General features: G+C 40.9%; 1 protein-coding gene across 2 annotated transcripts in view; it reads left to right on the top strand.

Moving 5' to 3' along the window:
• Nucleotides 1-7634, top strand: part of MTMR8 (myotubularin related protein 8) — a 131857-nt gene extending 124223 nt beyond the window's left edge. The window contains exon 14 of one of the 2 annotated variants that reach the window (XM_008272713.4): nucleotides 1302-7634. In XM_008272713.4, the coding sequence (XP_008270935.1) occupies nucleotides 1302-1772 (471 nt within the window). In that variant the 3' untranslated portion in view covers nucleotides 1773-7634. The remainder of the gene's footprint in view (nucleotides 1-1301) is intronic. The other variant, XM_051827744.2, reaches the window with a different exon arrangement.
• Nucleotides 7635-16448: the final 8814 nt, after the last annotated feature.

Below are 16448 nucleotides of genomic sequence, written 5' to 3'. Positions count from 1 at the left end.
TGGATTCATTTCTAAGAGGAGGAGCCTGGTAGGGGCAATAGACGCGGAGTCACCACAGAGTCACCACACAGACCCCAGGAGTCGGGTGAAAGTGGGCTTGAGGCAAGCAGCCGGCAGACTCGTTTATTTCAGTTGGTACAACATCTTATATAGCCAAGACCAGCCAATCTGGTCAAGGGGCTTTCTATGCCCCAACCAATCATAGCCTGTTGCCAGGCAGTTTCCAAAGCCATCCAATCACAGCCTGTTGCCAGGCAGGCTCCATTGCCAGGTGGGATTCAAAGCCATCCAATCACAGCCTGTTGCCAGGCAGGCTCCGTTGCCAGGTGGGTTTCAAAGTCATTCCTGAGTAACTGACGCTCGCTTGCCAGTGGCCACGTTGGCATGGCCTTCTCATTTCACCACACAGTAATAAAACTGCATTTTATAAGAAAAGATATCCTTGGCCTGGCATTGTGGCACAGCAGGTTAAAGCCCCAGTCTGCAGTACCAGCATCCTATATTGGCACGAGTTTGAGTCCTGGATGCCCCACTTCCGACCCAGCTCCCTACTAATGTGCCTGGGAAAGCAGTGGAGGATGGCCCAAGTCCTTGGGACCCTGAACCCACGTGTGAGACCCATAAGAAGCTCCTGGCTTCGGATCAGCTCAGCTCCAGTTGTTGTGGCCATTTGGAGACTGAACCAGCAGATGGAAGACCTCTCTCTTTCAAATAAATAAATCCTTAAGAAAAGAAAAAGAAAACTTATATCGATATAAGACCTTTGAGGTTCTTTAATGGTAGATCTTTTAAAACACTATGGCATGCCGGCGCCGCGGCTCACTAGGCTAATCCTCCGCCTTGCGGCATCGGCACACTGGGTTCTAGTCCCGGTCGGGGCGCCGGATTCTTTCCCGGTTGCCCCTCTTCCAGGCCAGCTCTCTGCTGTGGCCAGGGAGTGCAGTGGAGGATGGCCCAAGTGTTTGGGCCCTGCACCCCATGGGAGACCAGGAGAAGCACCTGGTTCCTGCCATCAGATCAGCGCGGTGTGCTGGCTGCAGCGCGCCGGCCGCAGCGGCCATTGGAGGGTGAACCAGTGGCAAAGGAAGACCTTTCTCTCTGTCTCTGTCTCTCACTGTCCACTCTGCCTGTCAAAAAAAAAAAACACTATGGCAAATAATAAGGAAAAGATGTTGTAGAAGGGGTGAAAAGATGATTTGGTACCATATGACAGAAACAGGATCTTTACAGATCAGTGTGATATTTATCTAATTTTTCTCCTGTTATTAATTATTTTAAACTATCCCTTGCTCCTGAGACAGAAACTGAAAGGCCATGATGAGCCACCAGAAGAAGGCTGTACATGTACTCACTATGGAAAGTTATTATCCCGGCAGCTGGGAAGTTCTTTTACCAATCCTCTTGGCTTTATGGGTATTGATGGAGACCTGAATACCTTGATGAAGAGCGGCACCCTGTCCATGGAAGGATGTCCCCGAGCTCAGGTGGATCAAGTAAAAAGCCAGTGTGGTGCCATCCACCATGGTTGTTGTAGGGTTGTGGACAGCCTTGGGGCCCTAAATATCTCTGGGGAAGTGGGCCTCCCTGGAGCCATGGGCTGCTCTGGAGACATGGGCATCTCTGAGGCCAGGGGCTTCTCTGGAGACGTGGACATCTCTGAAGTCACCTTCATCTCCAGAGATATGGGCATTGTGAAGGATACAGGCATCTCTAAAGACACAGTTATCTCCAAGGCCAGCAAGAAGAAGGCAGACTCCGACAAGCAACAGTGAGCTAGCTATTCAGCTGCTTCCATGGTACGTGCACCTGCAGCAGCCACATGATCTTTGTCCCAAAGAGGGCTATATTACTTTTCCAGTTTGTTTAAATGGTTGGGTCCAGGGCACCCCTCCTCCTGACTTAAGAGTCTGGAAGGGGATTTAAGCCAGTTACTGATTAGGCAACCAATAAACGCATGTTAAACCCTCCAGAATTGTAAGCAAGAGAAAGAATATGTTATAGATGTTTCCTTTCAGCTGAGATGCTTATGAGGCGGGATCCACCATCCATTTTCCTTAATGATCAACATCCCTAATTTTCTGTCTTCATTTCTGTAGCCTGAAAGTGAAGTAGAAATATTGTGACAGAGGAAAATTACTACCCTATTGAAGTTGATGGAGAGATGAAATGCAGCAGGGAACTGTGAATGCAGAATATTTTAAAAGAAAAATTTACTTTAAGATATGCTTAATCATGAGATGTTAGCTAATGTTATTGCCCATAGAGACCTCAACAGTTGCCTGAGACATAAATTAAAATGGCCCTTAATTGTTAGAATGAATGCATAGGTGTTTGGTGGTTTAGAACAAATAAGGAAAGTTTGCTTAAGTTACAACACTTGCTTTCCCCAGTGCTCACACATCTAGGTCTTGTTATAATACTCAGCCAATCACCTTTTTTATCACCTTTTAGCCCATAGTTAAACTTCAATCTACTACAGTCTAAAATGATCGTTTCCAAATTAATGGGGTCTGATTTAATAACATTGATTAATAGCATTCTCAGTATCAGTTCAATAATTAACTGAAAATGTCAGTGACATGTTCTGAGACATGTTCTGTTTGCTCATCTGAACTTTTGTGAAATAGGCCCCCCACTTAGGTCTTTTTATGAAGACCTGTAGTTTTGCATATGTAGACATCACATGAAGTTTGTCAATTTTTAGTCACAATGAGCACTACTTTTAAAAATTAATACATTTGTCACCTTGTGCTAATATATACTTTTGAAAAAAAATCCCACTGTTAGAACAGCTCCACATACTCTTGGGGTAAAAGCATATGTTGTTTAAAGACCAGATATTTCACCTTCAGATTGATACACATCTTACCTATTGAATAGTTATTCATGGTTTTGCTACTATCACAGGCTGAAGGTAGGGTAGGCCTCATACAGTTTGGGTCATGCTGTATATATTGTCAGCATTTCTAGAACTCAAATGCCAACATAATCCAGGTCCTCACCCAAGATGTCTATTCCAAATTCTCTGTCTGGTTTAAGCTCAAAAATTACTGTCACATCCAGTTGTGAACACATAAATCTAAATCTAAAGAATCACCTTATTAGATATTTTTCTCAAAAAGAAAGAGGTGCCTTTTAATTTGTGTTTAAATGTAGAAGAGGGCCAGGGTAACTCCATTCCTTCTCCCTAGCTAAACTGTGGACCCAAAGTAACCTTCTGCTTGAGAAGAACTCTAAATCATTTTGGTTGTCCTTTTTCATAACTAAATAGGAGCCATTTTTCTACCTGCTTCTTCTTTACAGCTGCCTGGATCCTATAATTTTTAAAGCATTAAGATGGTTTTCTATTGTATCTTTTCGTTCCTCTTCTTTTTATAGATAGTTCCCTGGCTTATATAACTTATATCATCAGATGTTGCCAGTTCTCATGTGACTTGTTCCATTGGGAAAAAAAAATTGGGGTTTATGCACATTGTTTTGGTCTAGAGGTTTTGTTAAATAAGTTGTGAAAAAGAGCTACAGTACCAGCCTGTCACAAATATTTTGGATCTTACTTTACACCCAGGGCTTTCTCCCATATCTGAATTTGTATTTTGCTTTCCATTAACTAGCATGATATTCCAGATCATGTGCTGAGGTTTTTTTTCTGGGGAGAAAGAAAAATGGGAAGAAATAGTAGATTTTGAAAATCCTATGAAAAAATAGTTTTAAGAGTCTCATATTTATTTCTAAAAGACCTGTACAAGGGTAGTACATGGTATCCAACTTTATTTCTTAGATCTAAAACAAAATCAATAGTAAAAGAAGATCTTTTCAATAAAATTCTAAACTGCAAAGGCAAAATCAAAAAGTTTTAAAATACTTATTTGTTGAGTGTCTAAGGCCATAGAATGGTTTTAGCCTCAAATTCTGTGATATCACCTTGTTTGGTCTTTTATTTTTTATTCCCCAACATAACCCTTTAATGTTTATGAATACCATGCATAGAACTAAGGAAAGCCTTTTGAAAACCCTGTATTTATTCTCAACACCAAACACCTCCTTGTTTAACAGCTGGATTTAAAAATCTGACAAAATAAAAAGATTCATAGGAATCCAAATGTTTATGTACTAGAAAAAACTCAGTAACTATCTATAATCAAGAGCCCAGCAATAGAGACTCCCAAGGGAATATTTCCAGGAGTACTAGAAAAGACGATTTATTAATGGCTTTCATACTGTCTTATAGCATGTAGGCTGTGAAAGAAATGTGACCCCTTCCCCCACTGTCCTACCCTTCCAATTATCCAAGCAGAAATTCCATTCTCATATGACTGTCCCATTTAAATAGGAAGGCATTTAACCACCTGCCACTGTCTCATCCACTAACATGACCTCTGCCTGTTTGCTACACAAGTTTCACAGGTCTAGGGTCACTGCTTATCTTTTCTAAGGGTGAGGCAGACCCTGTTCTATGCTTGTGGCCATGCTAAGGCTCTACATGGACACCTTTTTAAAAATTCATTATTTTTTAGTTGATGGAATGACAAGTTTATCACAGTAGTAAAGCAATCCTAAATAACAAACTTAAGTAATAGTTAACAGTCTTTTTAGAGAGAAAACGGAAAGAAAATTTGAAATAATGTAGAACTAACAGAGGGAGAATCTAAAGCTTGTGTGGTACATGAATTAGACAAATATATCCTTGGATAGTCCCCTCAGAAATTTTGTTTGAGGCTGGCACCGCGGGTCACTTGGCTAATCCTTAGCCTGCGGTGCCGGCACCCCGGGTTCTAGTCCCGGTTGGGGCACCGGATTCTGTCCCGGTTGCTCCTCTTCCAGTCCAGCTCTCTGCTGTGGCCCGGGAAGGCAGTGGAGGATGGCCCAAGTGCTTGGGCCCTGCACCTGCATGGGAGACCAGGAGGAAGCACCGGGCTCTTGGCTTCAGATGTGCCGACCGTAGCGGCCATTTAGGGGGTGAACTAACGGATAGGAAGACCTTTCTCTCTGTCTCTCTCTCTCTTTTACTGTCTAACTCTGCCTGTCAAAAAAAAATTGTATTTGATTACCACAAAGTCAGTTGTCATGGCCTGCCAACATGCATGGATCATGTTCTGTCTCACACACCTCACACTTCGCTGGAAGTGAGACCTTCCCCAGAACACTTCAAGCCGAAAGGAATCCAGATCTTAAGAGGTGCTTTTCAAACAAAATCTGTAAATATTTAAGCTTGGCCTGAATTTAGCAGAAAGAAAAATTTAATAACTAAGGATACACATGTCAGATCTTTGTTACTTGTTTTCACTAAAAACAAATACCTTTTCTTGATGCTATTAGGCTTTGATATACCACTGGCAAATCTTTGTATGCAAGTATTTTATACAGTGGCCTTTTTTTTTTTTTCAAACAGTTGCATTAGGGAAATATAAGTTACCTTTAAGAAAAATACCTCAAAAGAGATTTACTATATTTCACATTGGTTTAAACCTAGAAAGCCTAGTCTCACTTTTTCCTTTAATTCCCGATGTGTATGATTTAGTGATATTTATACCAAATCTTTCCCCAACCCTCAGACCTCTCCCAGAATTCTATGTGCGATATAGACTGGTAAGACCCCAATCAAATCTTTCAAGTGCCAAATCTAGACCTGACTTTTGATATAAACATGGCTTAAGCTTTGAATTTTTTCCTACCCAGCTTTTTTTTTTAATAATGTGAGTAAATGGCTGGCCTGTCAGGTAACACTGAACGCAAGGGGAAAGATTTGGGATCATAAAAAACTCTTGTATATTGTTCTTTCAGAGGCATTCTGTTTTCAAAACATTTGATGGCATCATAGAAGCTTTTCTAAGGCAAAAAAAAAATACTTTTGAAGTCCTACAGAACATGTCTTCTCTGATTCCCTGGCTGTGCCTTCCCCTTAATAGGAAGTATGGTTGTAGTCACCAATCATGGCAGCCCATATCTCTTCTAGATATTAATGCAAGTAAAAATATGTTAACTTTCTCTGTGATTTGTGACTTGGGTTCCAAAAAAGGCAAGTGTGCTTTGAAAGAAACTGTCTAATTTAGGCTGATACATTTTGCAGTGGCTGGCAAAACATGTTAAGAAGTTGGCATGTGTGAACTAGTGGCTTCCATGTTATCTGGTGGCCTATCCCTTGTTCATGTTTTCTAAAGCTTTGGATGTGACCTAAAAGCTTCTTTCTCTTACAAAGCTTTGTTGCCTTTCAAACATTTTCATAGCTTTGTGCTTGGACTCTTTAGAGGGCCCTACATCAGCTCTCACAGAATGCAAGTTTTTGAGAAGGTGAAGGGAGAGGAGGAAGATAGAGAGTAATACAAAAATATACCTGGCCAGTTAAACAAAAAGAATATCTACCCATTCATGACGACTAGCATTACAGTTATTTAAGCTTTCCTGTGCTGCTTGAGATTAAATTGTTCACACTAAGGACTAAAACAAATTTTCTTTTCCATTCAATAATGTGAATAATATTTTTAAGCTTATCTTTTATACTGATAGAAACTCTTTCCTTGAGAATCTCATGAGTTGTGTATTTCCTTTGTCAACACATTTCTCTGCTGGGGTATATATATGGTCCTGGGTTTTCTCTTTTAGAGAGTCAGGATGGTAGGTGGTATTCTTTCCCCTTACTATGTTCCTAAAATAAGTAAGTCCTGAGTCCCCTCTTTGCTTCTGTAGCTGAAGTATCCTCATTGGACTCCTCACCTGTCAGGTGAGAATATGTTCACCAAAGTCACTAAATGATCACTCTTCAAAGACCCATGTCCCTGGTTACACCTCACATGCAGTTGGCCACACTAGCTCTTATAAAATATATATAATTCTTAACCTCACTCATATTTTCAGACAGCGTGGTTTCTGTATTTTGTGAATATCAATGGGAATGTAGAGCACATATCCTAATTCTAAAACAGAGCATGTTCTGTATTCCAATTTTAACAGTGCCTCAGCTTAGGAACAGCTACCAAGCTCAGTCCTTTCAGAATGTCACTCAGAGTAAGACTGTGTGTGTGTTTGTGTGTGTGTGTATGTTTACTGTCTGGTCTCATAGGTCATTTTGAGCATTTCAGATGAAAAGAATTTGTCCAAGAATGAAAATCTCTTTTAGTGCTAAACATCTAACTTTGATATTGTCCAGCTAAGTGCCATCAATAGTTTAGGAAATACCACGCCAGAGATATAAAGCAAAGCAAAGCAATTGGCCTTTTCCTTGGGATGTATTGCTCAGGCAGCTTTATTAGATGTAAGAAACAAATTTATGACCAATGTTAAATGCACTGTGTCAGTGTTAGCCACAACCGATGTATAATTCAGAATCCAAACTGTGTAGGTTCTTTGAGAGTCTAACTGTAGCCCCAGGTTTACAGAATTACACTATCACAGCATCTCAAGTGTGAATTTGCCAAGGTACAGCTGTGTGAATGATTGACTTTAAACTTCCTGTTGTGTATCTTGAGCCTGTTACACCACTGGGGTATGGATGTATAATCCAGTCGGGATTCACTGCCAGTTGTTTTGTCCAGTACCACAGAGTACGTTGTCTCCCTTCTGCAATTGTGTTCCAGTTTAAAAATGTTTGATTTGTTGATACAGTTTTCTTTTATTAAAATTAAAAACTTTCAATCTTATGTCTGTGAGGTTGATTTGTATTAGCTACAAATAGTACCAATATTGACACGCTCCCAAAAAATTGTATCCCAATCTAACCTCAATAGATGGACCACCTTAGGTTAAATATGCCTGCTGATGTGAAAATAAGACAAGACAGGTATGAAAGAGGTCACCTGTCTGAACAATGCTATGGAGCACATCGGTATGTAACCAGCTGTGAAGACAAGACTAACACCAACTTAACTCACAAAAGTGTGCTGACAGACTAACAGTTTGTTCACATTGGGGACAGATCTGTTCAGGGACAAGAATCCCAAATTTTGCCCCATGCCCAGCAAGAATTCCTAGACATGGAGCCTCGTGGACTCTGGGACTATGTACTACAGGCTTGGAAAGGGGCCCCACGTGGGCATTTGGTACAGAAGTTAAGATGCTACTTGTAGTGCCTACATCCCATATCAGAGTGGCTGGGTTCATGTCCCAGCCCTGCTTCCAATTCCAGCTCCCTGTTAATACGCACCCTGGGAAGAAGTAGGTGATAGCTGAAGTACTTCAGTCCTTAACACCAACGTAGGAAATCTGGATTGAGTTCTGGGCTCCTGGCTTTGGCATGGCCCAGCCCCAGCTGTTTTGGGGAGTCATGCAATGAATGGGAAATGTCTCTCTGACTTTCAAATAATATGATTTTTTTTAAAGAAGAAACAAAAAGACCCCACAACAGAGTCTCCATCTCTGGGAGCCAAATACCAGGGCCTCCAGTAGATGGAACACAGACCTAGTTTCTAGTTCTGATTTTGCCATTTACTAGCTGATGGCATTGGGCAAGTCAGTTCCCCTCTCTGAACCTCAGAGGCCTCACCTATTAAAAATTGAATTAACTGGGGCCAGCACCTTGGTGTAGAAGGTAAAGTTGCCTGTGGCATCAGCCTCCCATATGGACACCAGTTGGAGTTCTAGGTGCTCCACTTCCTATCCAGCTCCCTACTGATGTGCCTAGGAAAGCAGCTGAGGATGACACAAGTGCCTGGGCCTCTGCACCCATGAAGGGGACCCAAAGAAAATGTCTGGCTCCTGGCTTTGGATTGGCTCAGCTCCAGCTGTTGCAGCCATTTGGGGAGTGGACCAGCAGATGGAAGATCCTCAATCCCCCTCCCAATTCTGCCTTTCAAATAAATAAATCTTAAAGTATTAATTGTACCTCCGCACAGAGTGATTATACACATTAACTGAGCTGGCAATATAAAGAACTACCTGAAAAGGTGCCTGGCACATAAAAAAAAAAAAAACATTGCTTTCAGCTCTAATGCTACTAATAAAGCTAACATTTTTATTATTGTGCTTCCTTTTTCCACTATTCCATTATTCTTCCTTCCTATTCTTTTTTTTCCCCCAAGGTTTAATGGGGTAGGGCATACATCAGAATAGATGGGCACCTCTCCAGACAGTATCTGAGAGCAAGTTCCAGGTCATTTAGACTGGGGAAAGCAAGCTTACATGGTTTAATGGAAAGGATACACCTGACAGGCCAGGCAGGCAGCTCAGGAAAGAGCTGAGAGCACAGTCTATTCAGACTGGGGCTTATAAGAGAATGGGGTTAACACATTGTCTACACAATCAGGTTACGATATAATGGGTTAGACTATGACTTTTATAACTGGCCAATAAATCTTTGTTCAGTGTAGAGTGCTTTTAAAGTATAGAAAACCAAACAGAAAAAGCCATCTTAATTTCTCCAGGCAGAGAGATTTATATGCACACATAGAAAACAAAAATAGGGTCCCACAATACATTCCTATATAATGTCTCAGTCAATTTTGAACACCTTTCCATTTTGAATAATATAGATCTGTCTCAATTTTTGTTCACTGTATGAACTATAGTTCATTCAACCAACTCCTTCTTGTTGACCATGCTACAGCTTTCTTCTATTCAGATTTCAATCTTTCTTTCCTGAAGCAGACCCTATTTCCTTGGATTGGAGTTCAACAACCTGCTTGATTTGAGATACTCCCTTCCCTGAGTTAATCTATACAGATGGGTAATTTCATTTACTATTGTGAGTTTTTTTAAACCAATGAACTGTCTAATTTGAGCTCTAAGTTCACATGGTACTTTACATGGACTATAAACCTGAACTTGGAATCCATCTACTCTTTAGTCTCAAGGTAACTCACCCAGGAACATGGCAAGCTGAAGCACCCTGAAATCAGCGATGTCTATAGCCTCCTGTCACCCAGTGAAGGCCTACTTTCACAAGGGAAAGAGTGTCAAGGGAAGGCCTTGAATGAAGAATGATTTCTGAACGAGACTCAGGCCCTCAATTTATTATGTTTCCTTACTTGTAAAGTAGTAATAATCTCTACCCTGCTAATCTCATGCCGTGATTGTGACAATCAGGGGAAATTATAACTACTAAATCTGGCAGTGCTTTTCAAATATGAATTGGTATTATTTCAATCTCCAAATCCTGTCCAACTGAACCAGGACATCCATATAGAAGCAAGGAACCAAATAATCAAATATTAACTGTATGCTTTAGACTTTGGGGGAAAATATGTATATGTGAATCATGGAACATTTGAAAGGACGTGCCAGGGGATTCCAATACAATCCCATCAAGGTGGCATGTACCAATGCCATCTCACTAGTCCAAGTGATCAATTTCAGTTCATAATTGATCACACTGCTAGGTCTAAGAGTCAAAGGGATCACACAAATAAGACTAGTGTCTGCTAATACTAACTGATAGGATCAAAAAGGGAGAGAACGATCCAACATGGGAAGCAGGATACACAGCAGACTTATAGAATAGCAGATGTCCTAAATAGTACTCTGGCCTCAGAATCAGCCCTTAAGGCATTTGGATATGGCTGAAGAGCCCATAAGAGTATTTTAGGCATGGAAAGCCAAGACACTGTGGCAAAAAAAAAAAGACCTAAATGAAAGATCTCTGTGAGTGAGATCCCAGTAGAAAGAACAGGGCCATCAAAGAGGGAGGTACCTTTCTCTGAAGGGAGGAGAGAACTTCCGCTTTGACTATGACCCTGTCAGAATAAGATCGAAGTCGGCTAACAAAAGGCTTCCATAGCCTTGGCAACTCATGACTAGAGCCTAGGGAGATTACTGAGGCCATAAACAAGAGTGTCAAATTGTTAACAACAGCAGTCACTATGTACTTGCTTCTCATGTGGGATCTGTCCTTAATGTGTTGTCCAATGTGAAGTAATGCTATAACTAGTACTGAAACAGTATTTTACACTTTGTGTTTCTGTGTGGGTGCAAACTGATGAAATCTTTACTTAATATATGCTAAATCGATCTTCTGTATATAAAGAGAATTGAAAATGAATCTTGATGTGAATGGAATGGGAGAGGGAGCGGGAGATGGGAGGGGTGCGAGTGGGGGGGATGTTATGGGGGGAAAAGCCATTGTAATCCATAAAGTGTACTTTGGAAATTTATATTTACTAAATAAATGTTTAAAAAAAAAGAGCCTCAGGTGATCACTGACATCATACATAAGAGTGTTAATTATTAAATTAACCAACAGGAGTCACTGTGCACTTCCCATGCAGGACATCTGTCCTTAATGAGTTGTACTATGAGAATTAATTGTAAAACTTGTTCTCAAAAAGTTTTTTTTATTTTGTGTGTATATGTGCAGATTGTTGAAATATTTACTTAGTATAGAGTTGGTCTTCTGTGTATAAAGTTAATTGAAAACAAATCTTAATTGAGAATGGGACTGAGAATGGGAGAGGGAAGAAGTAGGGTGGGAGTGGGGATGGGAGGGTGGGAATGGTGGGAAGAATCATTATATTCCTAAAGTTGTACTTATGAAATGTGTACTCATTAAATAAAAGGTCTCTTTTGGGGAAAAAAAGGCTCTTGTTTGTTTAGGTCTTTGTTGTCTTTTTTTTTTAAAGATTGATTGATTGATTGATTGATTTGTAAGGCAGAGTCACAGAAAGGCAGAGAGAGGGAGATAGAGGTCTTCCATCTGCTGGTTCACTCCTCAGGTGGCCACAATGTCTGGAACTGTGCTGATCTGAAGCCAGGAGCCAGGGGCTTCCTCTGGGTCTCCCACATAGGTGCAAGGGAACGAAGACTTGGGCCATCTTCGACTGTTTTCACAGGCCATAGCAGAGAGCTAGATTGGAAGTGGAGTGGTCAAGACTCAAACCAGCACCCATATGGGATGCCGACACTGCAGGTGGCAGCCCCACCCGCTATGCCACAGCACTAGCCACTGTTGTCTTTAAAACAGGTGGTTTTTGAACTACATGATTTTCCAGAGAAGATTAAATACCTACTGAGTGTCTCTGCAAGGCCTTAAACTCAGATCTTTACATACATTATATGTGGATGTAATAGCTTAAGTCATGTGTCAAAGTCACCAAGCTAGTGTTTAAGCTGTTGAAAGCCAGGACTGAATAAAATACTGTCTCTCCAGAAATTCATACTTTAACATCCCATTGCTTGGACATCCATCCAGACAAAATACTACATAGATTAATTTATCCTTGCCCCTTCCCGCTAGATAAAACTATAAACCCTGGAAACAACATAAGAGAGAACCAACTAAAGGAGAACTCTGAAAGGTAGTACGAAGGAGAAATGGTTTGAGAGCAGCAAAGTGTTACATGTCCCTTCACCCAAACACAGGAAGAAATCCAAGCTGGCCATTTCCTGATCCTTAATCTAAAAAGGAAGATCAGGTAGGCTCATTACTCCCGCAAGTGAGCCTGGCAACATCAGCAAGAGGAATTGATCAAGAGCTCCCCCACTCTCCACTAACACTATAGCACACAGGTGAAGAGTTTTTCTTCTCTGCCCTCCCCTACGCAGGGATGTGGGGCAGTCAGGAGACATCAGCAAGAGAGGTCCTGCCTCAACAAGCACTCATCTCAGGAAGCCTTCTCCATGTCTACAGGCAGGGGAAATCTTACTGATAGAAGCAATCAGGCAGGAAAGTTTGTTCCAGCAGGCCCAAAAGTCCCATCCCCAACATTGGGATGTAAGAAAAATCATCAGGCAGCACAAGAGTGAGCCCCAGTGGCGCCTGATAAACCAATAAGAACAAAATTGCAGGGCTGACACCATGGTGTAGCAGATGAAACCATTGCTTGCAGTGCCAGCATCCTATATGGGCACCAGTTTGAGCTCCAGTTTCTCCACTTCCGATCCAGCTCCATGCTAATGGCTTGCAAAAGCAGTAAGGGCAGGCCAGGTTTTGGACCCCAGCACCCATATGGGAGACTTGGAAGAAGCTCCTGGCTTCAGATCAACCCAGCTCCGGCCTTTGCAGCCATTTGAGGAGTGAGCTAGCAGATGGAACACCTTTATCTTCCTCTGTGTAACTCTGCCCTTCAAATAAATAAGTCTTAAAAAAAATAACAAAATTGCACCAAAGATTCTCCAAAAACTAAACACCCATTGGAACTACAGCTGACAAAAGTTTTTAAGTCATGTTTAATGATTGAAACAAAAATTGTAACATTCTCAAGGCAAGAGTATTTGAAAAATTGGGAGAATAAAAGGACCTAAATGAGTATAAGGTTTCTACATTTCATCATGTGGCAAAATGTTAACACTGAGAGATCATGATAAGTCACATAGGTGTATTTTAATACCTAGAGCAACCACCACAAAACTAAACAAAGAGAGACCAGTATTGTGCCTAAGATCCCATATGGGCACCAGTTTGTGTCCCTCATGCTCCATTGCCCAATCATCTCCCTACTAACAACTTGGGAAAAGCTGTGGAAGGTGGCCCAAGTGCTTAGCCCCCCTGCCACCCACATGGAAAACCTGGGTGAAGCTGCTGGCTTTGACCTGGCTCATCCCTGGCCATTGTGGCCATCTGGGGAGTGAATCAAAAGACAGATCTCTCTCTCTATGTGTCTCCCTCTCTATAACTCAGACTTTCAAATAAATAAATCTTAAAAACTATACAAAGAAATATACTCAAACACTATGAAATTCTAAAATGCTTAATACGCAGGAAGGCAACAATAAGAATCAGTATCAACAATTAACTGTAAATGTAAATAGCTTTCCCTGTACTGACTGTAGAGGAACAGCTTACTATTTTATTCTTTTTAGCATTTTCTTTTTCTACTTAATACCATTGGTTGAACTCTTTACTTAACATACAATTATTCTTAGGTGTTTAAATCCAATTGAAAAATTGATCCCTGTTAAAAAATAAGAGTGGAAATAAGAGAGGCAGGAGATGTACAGTTTGGTACACATTCCCTTGGACTTACCCCTAAGGGTAAAGCTAAAAACTTGCCATGGGACTCCAAATCCCATTAAATTGGCAGGTACCAATGCCATCTTACTAGTTAAAGTGGTCACTTTAAGTTCATAACTGATCATAAATATAGGATTAAGTGTCAAAGGGATCACATAAATAAGACCAGTGTCTGTTAATAATAATTGATAGAATTAAAAAGGAGAGAACAATCCAACATAGGAAGTGGGATACACAGCAGAGTCATAGAATGATAAGCCCTTAAGGCATCCGGATCTGGCTAAAAAGCCCATGAGAATATTTCATGCATGGAAAGCCAAGACACTGTGGCAAAAATGACCTAAATGAAAGATCTCTGTGAATGAGATCCCAGTGGAAAGAAGGGGCCATCAAAGAAGGAGGTACCTTTCTCTGAAGGGAGGAGAAAACTTCCACTTTGATTATGGCCTTGTCTAAATAAGGTCAGAGTTTGTGAACTCAAAGAGTCTTCCATAGCCTTGGCAGCTCATGACATGAGCCTCGGATGATTACTGATGTCATAAATAAGAATGTCAATTGTTAAGTCAACAACAGGAGTCACTGTGCACTTGCTCTGCATGTAGGACCTCTGTCCTTAATGAGTTGTACTATGAGAATTAACAGTAAAACTAGTCCTCAAACAGTACTTTATACTTTGTGTGTCTGTGTAGGTGCAAACTGTTGAAATCTTTACTTAATATATACTAAATTGATCTTCTGTATATAAAGATAGTTAAAAATGAATCTTAATGAAGAATAGGATGGGAGAGGGAGTAGGAGATGGGATGGTTTGCGGGTAGGAGAGTAGTTATGGGGGGAAGAATGGCTATAATCCAAAAGTTGTACTTTGTCGAAATTTAAATAAAAGTTTTCCATATAAAAATGTAAATACCTTAAATGGACAAATCAAAAGATATTAGCAGAATGGATTAAAATCACTGCTATATATGTGGGTGCTTCCAAAAAGTCATGGAAAATGGAGTTAAAAGGTCAGTTTAGGGGGCCAGCAATGGCATGGCAGGTAAAGCTGCCACCTGCAGTGCCAGCATCCAGTTCGATTCCGCGCTGCTAACTTCCAATCCAGCTCTCTGCTATGGCCTGGGAAAGCAGTGGAAGATGACCCAAGAACTTGGGCCCCTGCATCCGCATGGAAGACCCAAAAGAAGCTCCTGGTTCCTGCCTTCAGATCGGCCCAGTTCCAGCCATTGCAGCCAATTGGGGAGTGAACCAGCGGATGGAAGACCAACTGATCTCTCTCTCTGTCTCTCTCTCTCTCTCTCTCTCTGCCTTTCCTTCTCTCTGTGTGTAACTCTGACTTTCAAATAAATAAATAAATCTTTTAAAAAGTAAGTTTATTTTGGTGCCAAAAAATGGGAGTCTTCATAAAGTTCATGGAAAGTGCATATTATGGAAAAACTGCATGAATTTCAAAATTATTTTGTGCCAAAATAAACTCTTAATTCTATTTTCTACTAACTTCTTAAAGTATTCTCATACTGTATACATGAAAGCCATTTCAAATTCAGCAACATAGGAAACAAAGTATGGGAAAGATTGCCTGTATTAGTATCTGATAAAATAAACTTCAGAGGAAATTACTACAAAGAGGGGCATAATGTAATAATTATGGGATCAATCCTTCAGAAAGGAAATAATCCTAAATGTGTACAAACCAAACAACAGAATTGCAAAGGACATAAAAGCTTATAGAAGGAAAATGAGAGGTTGAGGAATCCACAGTTCTGGTTGGGGAATTCATTATCCACCTCTCAGTAACTAATACAGCTACTGGACAGAAAATCAGTGAAGGTATAGAACTGAAAAATATAACCATCAAGATGTAATTTACAAATATGAGATGTCTTCAAAATTTCATAGAAAATGTGCATTATGAAAAAAACTGCATGGGTTTCAATTTTTTCGTACCAAAGAAAAAATTAAATTCCATTTTCTATTAACTTTTTGAAGTACCCTCATATAGAGCACTATACCCAACAACAGCAGGTTCAAGTCACAGCTGCTCTGCTGCTGATCCAGCCCCCTGTTGATGTGTCTTAGCAGAAGATGACCCAAGTGCTTGAGTCCCTGCTACCCACATGGGACACCCAAATGGAGTTCTAGGCTCCTGGATTCAGCCTGGCCCAGCCTTGGCTCTCTCTGCCATTTAAGGAATGAACCAACAGGTAGAAGATTGATCTCTCTCTCTCTCTCTCCCTCCCTCCCTCCCTCTCCCTCCTTTCCTCCCTCTCTCCCTCCCTCCCTGTCAAATAGATAAGTCTTTAAAAAAAAAAAAAGAAAGAAAGGATGCCATAGAGAAGCCCAAGGTCGTACAAAAATATATGGTTATCCATGAATGGTAAATATATGGACAAATATAGAAGTTTTTTTTTTTTTTTTTTTTTTTTTGACAGGCAGAGTAGATAGTGAGAGAGAGAGACAGAGAGAAAGGTCTTCCTTTTGCCATTGGTTCACCCTCCAATGGCCGCCACGGCTGGCGCGCTGCGGCCGGCGCACTGTGCTGATCCGAAGGCAGGAGCCAGGTGCTTCTCCTGGTCTC

The sequence above is a fragment of the Oryctolagus cuniculus genome, chromosome X, assembly GCF_964237555.1.
Source record: "Oryctolagus cuniculus chromosome X, mOryCun1.1, whole genome shotgun sequence".
Taxonomy (NCBI): Eukaryota; Metazoa; Chordata; class Mammalia; order Lagomorpha; family Leporidae; genus Oryctolagus; species Oryctolagus cuniculus.
This window is presented reverse-complemented; position numbering and strand designations above follow the sequence as displayed.